This window comes from Poecilia mexicana, unplaced genomic scaffold (genome assembly GCF_051168715.1).
Source record: "Poecilia mexicana isolate PSO_F unplaced genomic scaffold, ASM5116871v1 scaffold_10, whole genome shotgun sequence".
Classification (NCBI taxonomy): domain Eukaryota; kingdom Metazoa; phylum Chordata; class Actinopteri; order Cyprinodontiformes; family Poeciliidae; genus Poecilia; species Poecilia mexicana.
Window position 1 is genome coordinate 261,834 of NW_028263379.1, and position 17,075 is coordinate 278,908.

General features: G+C 38.8%; 1 protein-coding gene and 1 long non-coding RNA gene across 5 annotated transcripts in view; one reads left to right on the plus strand and one right to left on the minus strand.

The window, feature by feature from the left end:
- The window catches only part of csnk1a1 (casein kinase 1, alpha 1), a 65,525-nt gene extending 53,462 nt beyond the window's left edge, over positions 1-12,063 (plus strand). For all 4 annotated transcript variants that reach the window (XM_014970525.2, XM_014970520.2, XM_014970522.2 and 1 more), the window contains one exon: positions 11,387-12,063. In XM_014970525.2, the coding sequence (XP_014826011.1) occupies positions 11,387-11,394 (8 nt within the window). In that variant the 3' untranslated portion in view covers positions 11,395-12,063. The remainder of the gene's footprint in view (positions 1-11,386) is intronic.
- Positions 12,064-14,288: 2,225 nt separating this feature from the next.
- LOC148156634 (uncharacterized) lies at positions 14,289-16,448 on the minus strand. Its single transcript, XR_015764398.1, has 2 exons — positions 15,776-16,448; positions 14,289-15,317 (listed from the first exon to the last, which is right to left on the minus strand). It is a non-coding gene; the product is annotated as an uncharacterized LOC148156634 (long non-coding RNA).
- Between the last annotated feature and the right edge of the window lie 627 nt (positions 16,449-17,075).

A 17,075-nucleotide genomic window follows, 5' to 3' on the forward strand; every position in this document is an offset into this window, starting at 1 on the left:
TGATTAAAATTGACAGCTAATGAAAATCCAAAATTCAGCAACATTGTGGGCTCTGGTTTCTTATCTTCCCCTTGACAAAAGCTCATAAGTTCTCGATTGTGTTTAAGTTAGACAGGTTTGCTGGCCCACCAAGCACTGTTAATAACATAATCTTCAGAGCAGGTATTAAGGTACTTGTAGCAGTATGGGCAGTTGTCAAGCCCTGCAAGTCCTAAAATGAAAATCAATTCAATTTATATAGTTGGTACATACATCTGCAGTAGAGGTGTGCTGATTGATTGGCCACCGATCATAATTGGCCGATTTCCGTGAAAAACTGTATGACCTGTGATCGCCAATCACCATCTCATGTTGCCAGTCACCAAAACCGATCATCTGTATCTCAATCCACAGCCTACGTATGCAGCTTGTCTCCTCTTTCCTTCACACTGCAAAGCACGCGGCAACAAATCCTAAGCGGTGTGGTGAGGAACTATAACGCTCAGAGAGAATGGGGAAGTTTGGGTGTTGCGACGGAAAATTACCTCAAGTGTGAAGCACATCAAATTGCATCAACACAATGAATCTAATATGACATTTAAAAAACAAGCACTTGACGGAGTTTGGCTAAATCGACGTTCTCTGCAGGAAAAACAGATATCCAGAGTGATCAGACAGCAGGCAACGCAATGCACAACTACCAACACTCACCTGGAAGGGCATGATGGTCATAAAACTAAACAAATGAACCGAAAAATAATTTAAGCCAAAGAGCTGGCTGTGTAAGACGCTGGTTCTGCTTTTGCTGTTGAACCACCGCTCCGGATATTTCACATCCGGAGTACCGTTTCTGCTCCACCAGACAGTGAATTCTCCCATTGAACATCTGCTTAAAGCTGCAGCATGTAATTAAACAAACAAAAGATTTTAAATGTATATTAAAACTTTCGCTGTGTCCTAACATAAGACAGATGATCTCTGAAAATAACATCGATCTCCTCTGCCGCCTCCTGGCATTCTGCAGATTCACTCTGCTTGGTCAGAAACAGCCAATCAGAACCAGCATTAATCAGCTAGTCGTGCTCTCAGGAAATTTTGATTTAGTAACTCAGGATTGTTTATTTTGATGATTCCTTTTTTACATTACATTATTTGATATAGGCAGTGTTGTGAGATTTATTTGACTCGTGTATAATTTAGGCTAAGAGCCTTACTGTTAAATATTATTTTACTGATTGCAGGTTTATCAGTTGTCCTTTTAACTGAATACCTGCTGCATTGTGCCTGCAAGTATTTTGCATGTTTTATGTTTAAATCAGGTGAATTTATTACCAGATGATTTTTTTTAACTATACCAGATCACAAAGTAACATTTATACCTAACGCAAAAAAATTAACAGCCAGTCCAGACGATCGGCAATGATTGGTGAACAGCAGTGATCGACCCTCATAGATAATCGGAATTGGTAGCAGAAAACCTGATCAGAGCATCCCCAGCCCCCAGTGATCCTAGTTATCAAGGACTTTCCAATTTTATTAATTTAGAAATTCTAAGGATACCCAGCAGATTACCTTGACTTTGAGCATCCATGCCTCTGGATGAGCATGTATCACTGTATACTGTATACACAGTGTGTCATTCATATTGCAGCAGTCCCTCATTTTGAACATACATGTAGCAACAGTGAAGAGGAAACACTCAGGCTCTGAGTGAATTCTGACATCAGGATTTCTATAAAACTTCTAAGAGGGTCGTTGCACGAAGTGCTCTGAAATATTCTTATAGAGGACTATGCTGACTTAGGGCTTTATAAAATGCAGTCAACCAAAATCAGCTGATGACATGGCTCAACAAATCCTCGCCAATTGTTGGAACTGCACATAGAACTTGAAGCAGTGTGTATTCTGTGCTTCTTCACTCATCCTCCAGATTATGGGACCTTGATTTCCTTATGAATTGCAAACTTTTATTTGAAAAGTACCGTATTTTCCGCACTATAAGGCGCACCTAAAAACCTTCAATGTCCTCAAAAGTTGACAGTGCGCCTTATAATCTGGTGCGCCTTATATATGGACCAATATTGAGCCACAACAGGTCATGCAACTACGGGAAGCAGCCGCCGACTTCATTTTCCCCGGTAGAAGAAGAAGCGCGCGGTGCATGCTGGGATAGTTGTCAGAACGCTGGTTTGTGATCTATTAATGAAGTTTGACTGACCGATCTACCTACCGACCTTCTAGAATCAGGTCGTCTGCAGGTCATTTAGCACCGCGTTCTCCACGAACATGCTGTGCGCGAACGGAGAAGGGTGATCATCGTCCGGCCACGCCCCGGCCCAGTCGCGGAAGGCTCTCCTTGCCGACTGGAGATGGACTGTTTTGTTGACATTCCGTTTAGTGCAGCTCCATCTAGTGGATGCATAACGTAACTCCAGCCTCTACTGTAGCGTCTATTCTACGCGCCTTATAATGCGGTGCGCCTTATATATGAAAAAAGTTTTAAAATCAGCCATTCATTGAAGGTGCGCCTTATAATCCGGTGCGCCTTATAGTGCGGAAAATACGGTAATCTTTGAATCTTTGTTCCATGTAGATAGTTGTAACCAATGTGCTGGGTATATCTATGTGACATAACTCTCGACTCGACCTGGGTGAGATACCTTGGAATCTCACCCAAAACTCGTGAATGGCCTGAGCACCACAATCCTAGGCTTACTCATTTAACTTTTTCAATCTCACTTTTTCTTCCGGTCAACGTCCCATTATCCTGTCTACAACCAGCTATTTTATTGAAAATATATTAAGGCTTAACCTCCTTGTGGAGGGTGTGAATGGTTGTCTGTTGGACAACCATCAAGTCAGCAGTTTTGTACTGATTGTGTAGGTCATAAAATTCCTTGTAACTTTTTTTAACTGGTGGGATATAATATTCAGATTTTCCCTAAAACTGAATTTTGGTTTTCTTTAGCTCTAAGCCATATTCTTAAAAAATAACTAGAAATAAAGTTCTGATCATTCTGTGTGTAAGCTGAGTTTCGCTTTCTGAATTGAATTATTGAAGAGGATAAATGAAACCCTACAATGCCATTCTAATTTAATTGTAACTGTAATATTCATTTCCATGTAGACTTGTTAACTTTGGAGCCATGAATACATTTTAATTGTCTATTCCAAAAGTTCTCAGAACCTCTGCTTTGGATTCTGTTTGTCCAGTGTGTGAAACATGGTTTCTTAAAGATAACAGTTCTATCCATTAATACTAACATTTTAAAATGATTTATTATTGCTTATTATAAAAGCTGAATTTTGCAGAGTATGCAAACATTTGAACATTGCAGAGTATTTAACTCTGCATAGTTTAACACTATGCAAATAACATCTAAGCTGCAGTGTAGTTATATAGTTTGACTGTAAAGCCATGCAGTACAGAATGCAAGTACTTTGCAGTTCAAGTCAACTTGGACCGATATACAGTGATCCCTCGTTTTTCTTAGGGGTTGCGTTCCAAAAATAGCCCGCGATTAGTGAAATCCACAAAGTAGTTACCTTTATTTTTTACAATTATTACACAGCATAATTAAATACTCTACATTGAAACCAAAGAACAAAACTTGCTTTCTGATCAGCGGATATGTGTGTTCATCAATCGGGCCTTAATGTGATCCGGAGTCGTGTCATTTAAGCGCCTCCTCCAAGCTGCCCAGAGATTCACAGCTGGATCTACGGCAGAGCGATGGATCTTGCCAACCGAGCCTCCGGTCAGGTTTTGCTGCCTCTGGCCACAGTTTTTTCAGCAGGCATTTAAAGTTTCAGCTTTCATCTCCTGAATGGCCAATCTGTGTTACTTCTATTTAAATACCGTAACGTTATTGGCACACAGGTAGCGAAGGAGCTCGGAGACTGTTTAGTCAATCAGGACGCAGAACACAATGCACTGTGTAAAAAAACTGCACAAAAAAATCCGCGAAGCAGCAAGACGGTGAAAGGTGAACCGCGTTATAGCGAGGGGTCACTGTATGCAGTATTTAGAAATGTCTGATTTTAATGTACAACTTATAAAAGTAGCTTTTCTGCATGACTGGCAGAAAAGCTACTAAGATGTACTGTTGTATTCCTAATCTGCTTTGAAAACTAATGAAGTTAGTGAAAACATTATTTTAGTTAAGTTAAATGCTATCAGTCAAAGCATAAATTAATGCAGTAGTTTTCCTATGGCATGCTCCCACATGCTTAAATAAATCCAAATACTGACTTTTTTGGGCCAGGTGGTATATAACTAATAATAATTTTGCCAAATTGGAAACACATTTTTCATTATTTTGGTCAAGACCTAATTTGTTGAAGCACCAAAAACCCTACCAAAAGTGTCTAGGAAAAAATGGTACAATTGGTCTGCCTTGCAGAAGCAAAGACGTCCTTGGGGAATTTGACTACTAACTTTGTTCCCTTATGTTGTTTTTATATTGGGGTTGATCAATGGGCTTTCTCATCAATGACATTGAGCTAATGCTTACAGATTTGATCTGATCTCAACCCTCTAATTCTGCTCTTTCTTTTTTAACATTTCCTCTCAAAACTAAGTAGTGTTAAAACAAACTGGACTATTTAACCTATTTTCTTGATGTCTATACTGTATTTAACAATGCCATTAACAAATACAGAAATCATTTGTTGTACAAGTAAGCACTTGTGGTCCTCATTTAGCTCGTCCTGTTCACCTCATTAGAGTTGGAATTTGCATATCTCTTTCTACCTGTGCTACTGATGTCATTATTGGATGGGATATGGGCCTGAAGTCACCGGAGTATATGGTCGGGTGTTGCCACTGACATTGTGGCCAGTTTAGTTAGCCAGCCTGCACTTTGGTTAACAGATATACTTCTTTAGACTTTTAGCATGTCAACTTTACTTTCAAAACAAAGTGACCAGCTCAGCTAGTTTGCTGGAACATGAAAGGGAAGGGAAGTCCTTAGGTAGACTGACATTTTATTAAAGTGACTTTAAACTGTATGAGCAATATGACCAAAAATGATTGTTTTGAAACTATTGCTTTTTAAAACAGTGGTATAACTTGACACTGGTAAGAGGCCTTTACAAAGACTCAACAAACTGTTCCACAAAGCTAGAAACAATACGAGAGTAGAGTTGGATCTAATGTGGTGGAACTTCAGTTTCTCTTAATCCTCCTGAAAGTATTGATGATCCTGTGTCCTACCCATGTAGAAAATTCCATAGTAATTACCTGATTACCAGGTAACATTCATCAGCAATTACACATGTAAAGAGAGAAAATAAATGTTGCAACTCATATTTATTCAAAATTCTTCAGAGTTCTTATAGATGGTGATGGCTGTGGACATGAAAGATCTAACAAACTGAAGTTTAGCACAGTGTCATCCTGGAGCCGTCAAAGCTGCTCAAATTTAAGGGAAGTTGGTTTTCAGAAAAAGAAAATTAACTTAGCACTTCATCAGAGATGAATTAGCTGAGTCAAGGAGCCAACATGGTTGGGCCAAAGTCCAACAGTCGACACATAGTTGCAGAACATTTGCTTTTACACACACAGATCCACAAGACGCACTGAGTCAAGCTCATGTGGATCTACTCATGCTGCATGGTGTTTTGGCACACATAGGTGTGGTTGACAGCAATATCATAAATACAGCAATCACAGCAGCACTAGCTCTCAAATTCGGAGGAGGAAATACTGATTGATTGAGCTGAAAAATCTAATTTTAATTTTCATGTTATTGGAAGCCAAGAAAAACGACCGAAGGCATCAGTAGAACGTCCACTCGCTCTTTCGGACCAGAACCAGGCATGGAGCTCTTCATAGTGGTTGTAATTTGCTAATCTGTGTCAACTTTTATCCTATTTCTTTTTTACCTTTTTTGCCAGTCATTGAGTTTAGGGCTGAAACGAATCCTCGATTATTAAAATTACTTGAGGAAAATTTACCTGCCTTGAAGCTTCTTTAATTTAGGTTTTATTATTTAGCGCACTGTGTTCCGGCGGGACATTATTTGAGTTGCGCGGAGCTCTGACCTCCGCCTGAGTTGTTGATGAAAGCTAAGTGTTAGCGGCATAGCATCTAATTTTCAAGTTCGGCCCGTGGAGATTTTATTGATTGATGATAATACCCATGTTTTCATTGTTTTTGGGGAACCAATAAGCATCCTTAAAATGATTAATGCGATTCCTGGAGTACTGTGGCCTTCCTCCTCTGGGAGCTTCCTCCAGCGTCCGCTTCATGCCAGACGTTGCACCAATCCGCCTGTCGATCTCCCGCTTCTTTCTTCCCTCATTCGTGAACAAGATCCCGAGATTCTTAAACTCCTCCACTTGGGGCAGGACACCCTCCCTGACCCAGAGAAAGCACTCTACCCTTTTCCGGCCTCGGATTTGGAGGCACTGATCCTCATCCCGGCCGTTTCACACTCGGCTGCAAACCGCTCCAGTGAGAGCTGCAGATCATGACATGATGAAGCCAGTAGCACCACATCATCCACAAAAAGCAGAGATGCGATCCTAAGGGCATTAAAACGGATCCCCTCAACACCTCAGCCGCACCTAGAAATTCTGTTCATAAAAGTAATGAACAGAATCGGTGACAAAAATGTGAATAACGAATTATCAAAAATAAGATCATTATCAAGTCTTTCGAAATACTCAAGCAGAGGGAGAGAAAGAGAGGGAAAAAATACACTGCGCAATATTAATTTTAGCCAAAAGTGTAGCTACATTCTGTTCAATTGACTTTACTTCATTGCCATTTTAGCTTGAATACAAAAAGTGCCAAAACACCACAAAATCTAACCGATGCAAATTGAGAGCATATATCAGACCTTTGTCCATAATTTGGCTTTCATTAGACCTCGAAAAATCATTTTTATCTTTTCAATTGAGTTGTATTACTTAATCCCAGTGTGCTGCCCGGTGGCTATTAACGGCAGAATCCCGGTGGAGATCTGATCTAGCAGCACCAGCAATTCTGGTAAAGACAGCACTTCAATGAGCAATCTAGCAGTAGATTTGGATATAAAACAATGCTGCTACAAGATGACAACAGACTCACCATGTAATGAAGTTTGCAGATTTGAAGAAATGTTTGGGAGACGCCAAGCAGAACATGCCACACCCACAGTGAAGACAGAGAAGGAAGAAAAACTGAGCGGGTGGATTTTTTTCCTCTCTCATTTCAACAAAAGAAACTGCAAAGATCCACCCCTAAGTGACCTGGAGGTGCAGGACTGCATTATTTTAAGATATATTTGGTGGGTGGGGAATTATAAATGTGCTTGTGAGCCACAATAACCTACATGTGGATTAAACCTTTTAAAGTGCATAGAAGTTGATATAAATGCACACATGAAGCATACAGAGTCAGATTGTAGAGAAATGCTGGCCCAGATGGGGTGGGTTTGGCACCATCATGTGGCCAAATAGGATGACTACAACACGGAGGCTGTGTGAGTTACCGGAGTCTCCTGTTTTCTATAAACGTGTACAAAAATTTAAACTTTAGCTCAAGATCTGAAAATTACATTAAATAACAAAACTTACTTCTCCTTTATAATGTATTTTTTTATGGAGAAAACATTAAAAGCACTTGGTGTCAGAGTTTGATTTGGTGTTATTCAAACAAATAAGCTCTGATTCTTAGCAAACTTTGAAGATTAACTAATACTGTGTGATCAATTTCATTAGAATTGTGGGAGATGCAGAGTTTTGTGTTAAAGTCCATCCATTTTCTTACACCCTTGTCCCTCAGTGGGTCAGGAGGGGAGCTGCTGCCTCTCCAGCTAACATTCCACGTGAGAGGCAGGTCACCCTGGACGGGTCGCCAGTCTGTTGCAGGGCAACACAGAGTCAGACAGGACACACAACCATGCTCACACACACTTTAACCCAAGGAGAATTTAGAGAGGCCAGTTAATCTGACAGTCATGTTTGTGGACTGTGGGAAGAAGCTGGGGTACCAGAGAGAACCCACCATGCACAGGGAGAACATGCAAACTCCATGCAGAAAGACCAGGGCTGGGAATTGAACCCAGAACAGTCTTGCTGCAAGACAGCAGCTCTACCAACTGCGCCACTGTGCAGTCCTGTTAAAGTCAAACTTTATAAAAAGCAGAGTGATGCATATGAAGATATGGCCATAGAGCAGTGGTCATAACAAGGTGCCTGCAGGCACCCTGTCGCCCGCAGAGCAAGTTCTAAAAATAGCCATTGTCATTAGGGAGCACTGCCAAAAAATTATTTAATTAAAGGTTTTTAGATTGAAGTAATAACTTTTTATATTTAGAATTTTTTAAAAAGTAAATTATAAAAATGTTTAAAATAAATTGCTTTATGTATAAAACCCTTTTCTAGGGTAAAGTTTAAAATTATGCGCAGATGCATGCAGGATATTAGAGGGCTGTACGGCTGCACCCACTCTGCTTACCTCGAGATCCTTTAAGTGAAAAAAGAAAATAATTTCTTGAATTTTTATTATTTAACCCTCTTTAGTATTAACAAACTTGTGGAGAAAAAAAAGATCTTTTGTGTCAAAAGATATTGTACGTAGTGCACATCTGTGTGATTCTGTTGGGGTCAAAGGGCACCCAAAGCGTAAATCTTATTGGTCAGATTGCTTTTGTTTATTTGTCGGCTTGGCACTTTCTCTGTAAGAAAAATGAACGAGTTCTTAGAGCGGTCATCTGGATCCCACCAGAGCTTTTTTCTGATGGGTTGTCGGTTAATGACTCGGTTACCGAACTGGAGAGCTGATGGGTCACCTGTTGACTGACATCTGCTGCTCTTACTGAGCGTGTCAGACTGCGGGTTAAACTATTTAATATAGTCAAAATGTTCCCCGAAAGAGTAGAAATTAAGCAAACATTGTTGCTTCACCTTCTTCTCCTCTGGACGTCTGACACCACCTGAACCTGGGAATCAACATCCTCCTCTTTCCGTGGATCACATGGGTAGGCTTTGCTGTCATGTCTTTATTATTTAGCATTGCTTGTTTAAAAAAAAAAAAGTCTGCTGCTTTTGTGGTTTAGGTTTGTGCTATGTGCACATGATGTGAGTTAGAGAGGTGGTTGTGCTCTTGCAGTGATAGTTTTGTGTGATCTGTCAGATGTTTGTTTTTTTTTTTTTTTGACATCTGCTGATGTCAACCAGACGGTGACCTGTCAGCTTCTCAATTCACGAAACCACAAAAAGAGCTTATAAACTGGCCAGAACCGTGCACACTGTAAAAACCTCAGGCTGAATCTTAGAACTACTCAAGGTTGTAACTCTGCTCATTCATTTTTAGCTTACAAAGCGCCAAGCCGCCAAATAAAAAAAAAAAGCAAACTGATCAATAAGATTTAGGCGTTGGTGTTCCCACCCCCACAGTCTCACACTGATGTATGCTACGTACAAGATGTTTTGACACAAAAGATCAAACTTAAAACTCTATGAACTAAGAACTTCTGATCACATAACAATTAACTATAGATGCCATGATAAATCATTGCTGATGACTATTGTGAGTAATCCCCAACATTAATATGATCTGGCAGCATCATATTAATGTTGGGGACATTAGCAGTTTACTTCACAACTCTGGTATTTGCACCAGCAGACTGTGTTATGTTTTATGTTTCAAGTGAGCTGCCTCCACCATGAAGGCTGATTTATAGACAAAATTGATTGCTTGATTAAAAAAAAAAAAAAAGTTTTGTCATAGCAACGTGCACACGCAGCCTAGCAAGGAAGTTGAAAATTCTTCAACTTTTGTTCCTGTCGTCGCCATCATGACCCGTGTGTGGGGTCCAGCCCAAGTGGAGGAAACTGAGGCGTTTAACTTCCCGTCTGTTTAGCCTTTTCCAAGGGAACGAGAGGGCAGGAGTAACTCCAGACACCGGAGTGAAGCCTTTTGTCGTCCAGGCTCTTTGGTAGAAAGACAGACGTGACGAAACCAAATAAGAATCCAGTATTATCGCCCTCATTTTATCATCGACCTCATTTTATTTTATTGTCCGATTGATTTATTGCTTATGACAACAGGCCTAACTACTCCCACCAAGTATTATGATAAACTTTCGTCCATATTGCCCTCCCGTAGTAACAAGTCTTCCTGCGTGTGTTTTTGATTGTTCATCACATTGCATTAGTCCCACTGCTCAGCATTGATTGGCAACATGTGTGCATGAGAAAGTGTACAGACAAAAGCTCTCAAAACAAAACAGACCTTTTGTCTTGTGAGCTTTTGTCTGAGTTATCTAGTAAGAAACATATATTTTTTAGATGCTATCCAATAAAGCTGTGAGCTTTTGTCTCTTTGTTGTGGAGTTGTCCATGAACACTGGATTTTAGTGGACTCATGGAGAGAAACAGACGCTGTAACTTGACACCACAGGTATTATTATATTCATTTTAATTCACTTTAACAAAAAGTCTGTCAGACCATCGTCCTCTTCTGTGCAGTAGCTCTTGGTGCTGGTCATGTAATGCCTTCTACTGCATCGGAGCAGAAAGGCCTGATCTTTTAATTGACATACTGGACTTACTGGAAAGCATTCTATGGGATCACAGCCTGGTTTGGTAACTTAGCTGTTCAACTCAGTGACAAGCCGGCCCATATTCATAAAACAGCCATGAAAATAATTGGCTTAAGAGAAAAGAGAATCCATGCAGAATACATGCATGGGTTCTCATGCGTTGATGAGAACCTTAAAAATCATATTCACTGACAGGGTTTTAGTTAATATTCAACTAGCTGAACTGCTAACCCAGTCCCATTAGTCTATAGCCCCTAATGGGGCCAATATCCCCATTAGGGATCAACTGGTTAGTCTATAGACTAACCAGTTGATCCGGTTGGACAGATGCATCAAGCTATTTTAGAAGCACAAACACAAGTTAGGATAGCCACCATTGACAGCAGATAAATGGTTTTTTTAACAGCGCTAAGACCCTCCTGGCTCTGGTTGTTTTGGAGTGGTTCATTTCTTCAAACGGCTATCAGCCCTGAGAGGAGGTAGAAATTTCACATCTTATCTGTCTCCTAGTACACTGTCATGACATGGTGACACTGATAACAAATGTGCCAAACATATTTTTGTGAAAGTTACATACTGTTGTTTTAAAAAGCTTGTAGGAGTTGAAATTTACACATCTCAAGAGAAAAATAAAATCTAAATTAGATGTTTTAAAGGCTAAAAATCTTATGATCTTAAGAAGCTGCTTTCTGACTAATTTCTTTGACATTTCTATTCTCTGGTCTGCTTCATATCATGTATTTTCTTTGTGTTCTTTGCTTGAAGTTCCTCATTCCTCAGGTGAACTAATAGTTGCAGCTTTTCAGGTTTTGTAGCAAGTTGCTGACCACTGATTGAAGATGCTGCCCGTCTGTTCTTCTGTCCATCTCTAGGGTTCTAAGTCATCCCCTCCCTAACCTGATCTGCTGTTGGTTACCAGGACAACCTGATCTCTCCTGGACAAACGACGGTCTTCTCTTCCATCATCAATATCTATGTAATGGAATGTATAGATTTACACAAGGCTTTGTCATTTGTGTTATCTATATTTTCATGTGTATAAATCATAAAATTCCAATTGGGAAATGTATGGGGTTTTCTTTTTTAATTATTTTATAAGGGTAGTGAGGCTGTAGCTGCCTCTTCCCGTATCAGATACATCTCTCCCCATTTATCAATGTCTTTTAATTGATCTTTATTCCTTTGGAGACTGGGTGAGACAGTCGGCTGATCTGGGTTTTGTTTTTTTGTTTTTTGTCTGAGGTAACAAATCCTCTCCTTTCTCACTACTTTAATAATTTCAATCCCTCCTTTTACCAAAAAAAAGGTAAAATATGTAAACCTGTTCTTTTTGTTCCTAAATGATTAAATGACGCAACCCTGGATGTTGAGTTAAAAAGAACTTTTGGATTTTTTTTTTCCTATGGTGAATAGTTTGCTTGTTGATATAAGAAGCAAAGCAACAGTTGGTAGGATACTTTTTCTCTCTCCCTTTCTCTAGAACTATGATTTATTAAGTCTGTTGTAAAATGGTCTTCAGAAATGCCAATAAAAACATTGCTTAACTCTATTGTGTTGGTCATTATCAACAACCGAACCTACTTAAGAAATATTTCTGTAGGGAAGAAAATCATCTGTTTCCATTCTGCTTAGTCACATTATGTATGATTTGGGGAGCTTCGTAAAGGTGAGGTAAATATCTTCAGGGGTTTTTGTTATGATTATCTACTTTTAGGAAAAATCTTTTTCCAATGTTATTAGCTGTGATGTCAACAGCAACAGTCAAATATTTTACAAGCATCTTTTGACTAATCAACTTCTCAGCTCAGAACAGTTTCAAACGGGAATAAAAATGAGTGTGCCTCATCTACAGTCTAGAACAATTTCACACTGATTTTTGAGTCAATAGGTGACATGATCTAGAAGCTGTTGAAAAATACCAAATTTTGATTAAACAAAGCTAAAAAGCCAAAAATGAGCTGCAGTGGAATAAAAATGTGCCTCGTCTATACAGTGTAGTGGAGCAGTTTCACACTGAGTCAGTGGGGCACACGACTTTGAAGCTATTGAAGAAAATATTTAATAAAATTATTTGAAAATATTAAATATGACTAAGATTTAATGGAGGATGGTGTGACTCATGTAATAGGATGAATTGCCACTTTTTTGTATCCGTTGGTCACAAGGCATTTATTAACATTTGTTTGTCTGGAGTGTTTGGTTTGGAAATTTGTTGATGGTCCCTAAGTGAAGTGAACCTCCGAGCGCTGAGGAGGGAGTGGTAGAGAACAGCTGGCCGAAATTAGCGCACGAATATTGAATATCCAACTTTAAACTAACTTCACTGCGGTGAAAAATCCTCTGTTAACATTATGCTGAGGCATTGGAATATGATTCTATTTAGATGGTCGAGGTAGACCATCTATTCATATTGCAAGAGAGCAGATCGACTTTCTTTTTGCCCAAGGACACATGGCCAAGAGGATGGCAAACATCTTTGGATGCTCAACATCATTTCTTTCTAAGAAGTCCAAAGCACTTGGTCTACCAATAAGGGGAAAGATGGCTGCAGTGACTGATGAAGACCTTGAAACTAATATGAGACAACTTCAATCCCTGTATCCAAATTCTGAGACTGATGTATGGCATCTAAATATATTGCTTCTGAACAAATATGTGTAATATGTTCAACAGTGGTGCTGCAGAATACTAATTATTTTATTTAATACTGTCACAAATAAGAAAAAATTCATTTATTTTATGACCAGATGTGAAATCTGAAACCTATATTTTGTAAAAGATTACTTTCAAAATGTTAAATTGTGTGTTGGTTCAAAATAGTATGACCACATGTCCTTTATTGAACCAGATAATGCGAGGCTTGTTACATCCACGAGGACTGGTGGTTCCATGGTGTAAAGTCCGTGAGATGATGGCTCGAATCAACCCAATGGCAACTTCAAGGAGGTGGAGCAGTGCAGTGTCTCGACGTGTCCATCATGTGCCGTATCCCAACAGTTTATGGCATATTGATGGAAACATCCATCTCATACATTTTTTGTTTTTCCATTTGGATGGGGCTTTGTGGTCCATGGTGGAATCGATGGAAGTTCTCGCTTAATTACTTGAACTGTACCACAGACAATCGTGCCTCGACAGTGTTATTTCATTTTCTCAAGGCAACAGGCCTCTATGACTTACCTTCTAGTGAGGTCAGATCATGGTGGCGAGAATGTGCAGGTGGTCCATGATGATGAACCTCCTTCAGGGCATTGAATGTCGGAGTCATATCACTGGGGAATCCATCAGAGAATCGAGCGTCATTGGAGGGATATATTTTTACATGTTCTGGAACCATTTTATCGCACGTTTTATAATCTTGAAGATTCAGCCCTCTTGGATCCCAGCGATGATGTGCACAAACTTTCTCTTCACATAGTTTTTCTTCCTGAGATCCAAAACTGACTAGAACAATTAATAAGAGCATGGAACCACCATTCCTTGCCTACAGAAAACAACAGAACACCAACACAAACCTGAACAGAATGGATGTTGGCAAACATGAGTGCCAACAGCACAGCAACTAACGACGTGTTAAGTGAAAATTACAACGCACCAGAGACTTGAAGAACTTCTGCAACATCATGGCCTTTGGCCACTACCAGCCACTGATGCTGAGCAGGTCCCTAGTGTAGTTGTAGAACCACCTCAAACCAGGCTCAGTCAGCAGCAACTTCAGTCAGTTAATCTTGCAGTCAATCATATTTCTGATCTGAAGGTGAAATACCAGGTCTGTTGTGCAGAAATTGCAAATGCTTTATTGATTTAAATACATGTCACTATGTTTGAGAAGGAGTGACAAACATCAAGAACATTTGATCAAATGCATTGTTCCTAAGATTCAATTACTACAAATAAAACTTGGAATTAACATGAGTAGGTAACCTTACAAATTTAATTATAAAATGTTAAGGCATTAAAGACATGACTAATTAAATATACATTCTGGAGAGGGAAAGAAAAATAAAAATTTGGTAACACTTTATTTGATGGAGGTGTGAATAAGACTGACAACACCTGTCATGAACATGAGAAAGTCTTCATGAATATTTATGACTGTTGTCATTCGGTAAATCATGACACTTTTAATTCAAAGTTGACATTATTCAAAATGTCTTTGTTATGACAACTTGACATTAACCAAGGACTCATGATCTGACATAAATCTGTTATAAAAGTATTACTGATGATGCAGCTTTATGTGGTAATATTATATTGCTCTGCCATTTTATTTAGTATTAAATTTCTTAATTTAATCGATCCTAAAGTTTTACAGCAAGATGTCTACAAAGCACTTATGAACTTCGCATTTGAAACATTATTTAAGGCTGTTTTAAGTAGTGCAATACACCATCTCCACCAGTGAGAGGCAGCAGTGCACAAACAGGAGTGCAGTGTGTTGGTGAAGAAGAAATCTTCCATATTGTGGGGCAAACCTAACCGAACACAAGTTTTATCTTTAGTGTTCTAAGATATTTGCATTAGAAAGTAGTCCAAAAATACCTGATAAGACATTTTGACACTAGCTGATTATGCAACACCAAACTTAGGTGTCTGCAGCACCCCATCTGTCATGTACTTTGTGAAAGACTCATAGTCTGGGTGTACAGGAAGGTGGAGTACTATAAAGCAAGCATTTGCTTCTGGGAAGACTTTGTTAGCTTCATGGAGGAATTCAATTTGTGGATGATGGGGAAAGCCTAGTGGAGGCTCCGGAAGCAAACTCCAGTATCATTTCGAGGGCACTGGGACTGCATTCTCCTTCTGAAAGACAAAATGTTGAAATTATGACCTTTGATATCCAGTGTGTACTCTTAAAGACATGGAAGAAAATGTGTTAAATGTTAGTCCTTGTTCCTCCTCAATCTTGATAGATCGATGATGACAATGCATTTCTTGTTAGTAAATATAAACATTTTGAAGATGAACCATAACTAAGCATGATCATTATAAATAACATGTAAAAGTATGCATTTATGCAACAGATTACCCAATATATATTCACTGGTAAAAGATAGACCATTTCTATGGCAGCTTGAGAAAAAGACTTTCCAGGAAAGACCCTTTTCTAGCAATTGAACTGTTTTTGCTCCTGTCACTAGTCATTTAAAAAGCCTACTTCTATACTCAAACTATGATTACTTCTTTTTGGACAGTGGTGATAAATTGGTCACAAAATGTAATTGATTCCAGTTGTGCTTTCAGTATCATAATAAATGTACCTTCAATATCCACCAACCAGTCTCTCCAGTAGCATATGGTTTGATCCTCCTTTTATTGCTGCCTTGCACAGAAAAACACTTGGAAAAGTGTGCAGGTCCCGTACCGAGAGAGCGGTGCATGAGGCGTCTATCCTTATATTATGTCTATGCGCTGAACGACACAGGCTCCGTTAGAGCCGCTAAGTGAGGAGCTAGCTGTTAGCTGTTAGCTGTTAGCTGTGGCTCAGCGGCACAAAAACTCCTCCAGTAAGTAAATACTTAAAGCAAAAGACATTTAACACCTTTTATTTACTTTCACTGCTCAATAGAGTGAAACACATTAACAATAAAAATCAGACTGCAGTTTGTTATTTTATTACTTGATCATGATAAGCTGCCTTGTTATGCCTTGGAAATCAAAAGTAGCGAAACTGGCTACATTGCTTTCATAGACTTAAGCTTTTTTGTCAAAGGTAACAAACATCTCATTCATATTTTAACTCTTTAACTTTTACATTAATTAGAAGAGTTTGAAACGGGAGGGAGGTGGACAGCTCTATGTTTGAGCCGAGAACAGATAGAAAAAACAGAAAGCTGCCTTTATTTCTCACCGTCTCCAATGTAGAGCCTTTAAAACCACAAAATAAAATCTGAATATATTTCTATATAAACCCTGGTGCTTTAAGTGTTATGTTTAAATTATGATTCTCTCCAGACATTCATTTCTATCTACTTGTCCGTCACCCAGGACATGACAAAACTAAAAAAAGGCTTAAAAATAAAGCAACTTAACAAGTTATAATTTCAGTGGCCCATAACTGGTATTGGGAGCCATTTCAATAAATCAGTGTTTATTAGTAATTTTATTAAGAGCAGTTACGCATTAAAGCTTTTTTTATTAGAGCCTTAAATTTTTGTAAAGGATTAGCAGAGATTAGATCAGTGAGACTGAACCAAACTAATAGAAGCAACATTTGAATTTGAATTTTACTTCTCTGCAGGCTGCCGAGAAGTAAAATTACAGATGTAGAGCTAATTAAATGACAAACAATACCTTTATACATTATAAATAATTTCTATATATTTCCATCAATTACAGGAGGAACAAAAGACATAAGGAGACCTGAAAAACAACAATAAAAATTCCATTCACAATGTATACGTAAGAAATCTAATTGAGCAAAAGTCAATAACAAACAAATGAATTAGGTACAGCAGAATAACAACCCAGGTTGTTACAAGCAGGGTTGTTAAACAACAAAAATTAAAATTTTTGTTTTTTACAGTGCCATGTATATTTTTGAGATGCTTTTTGTTCGTA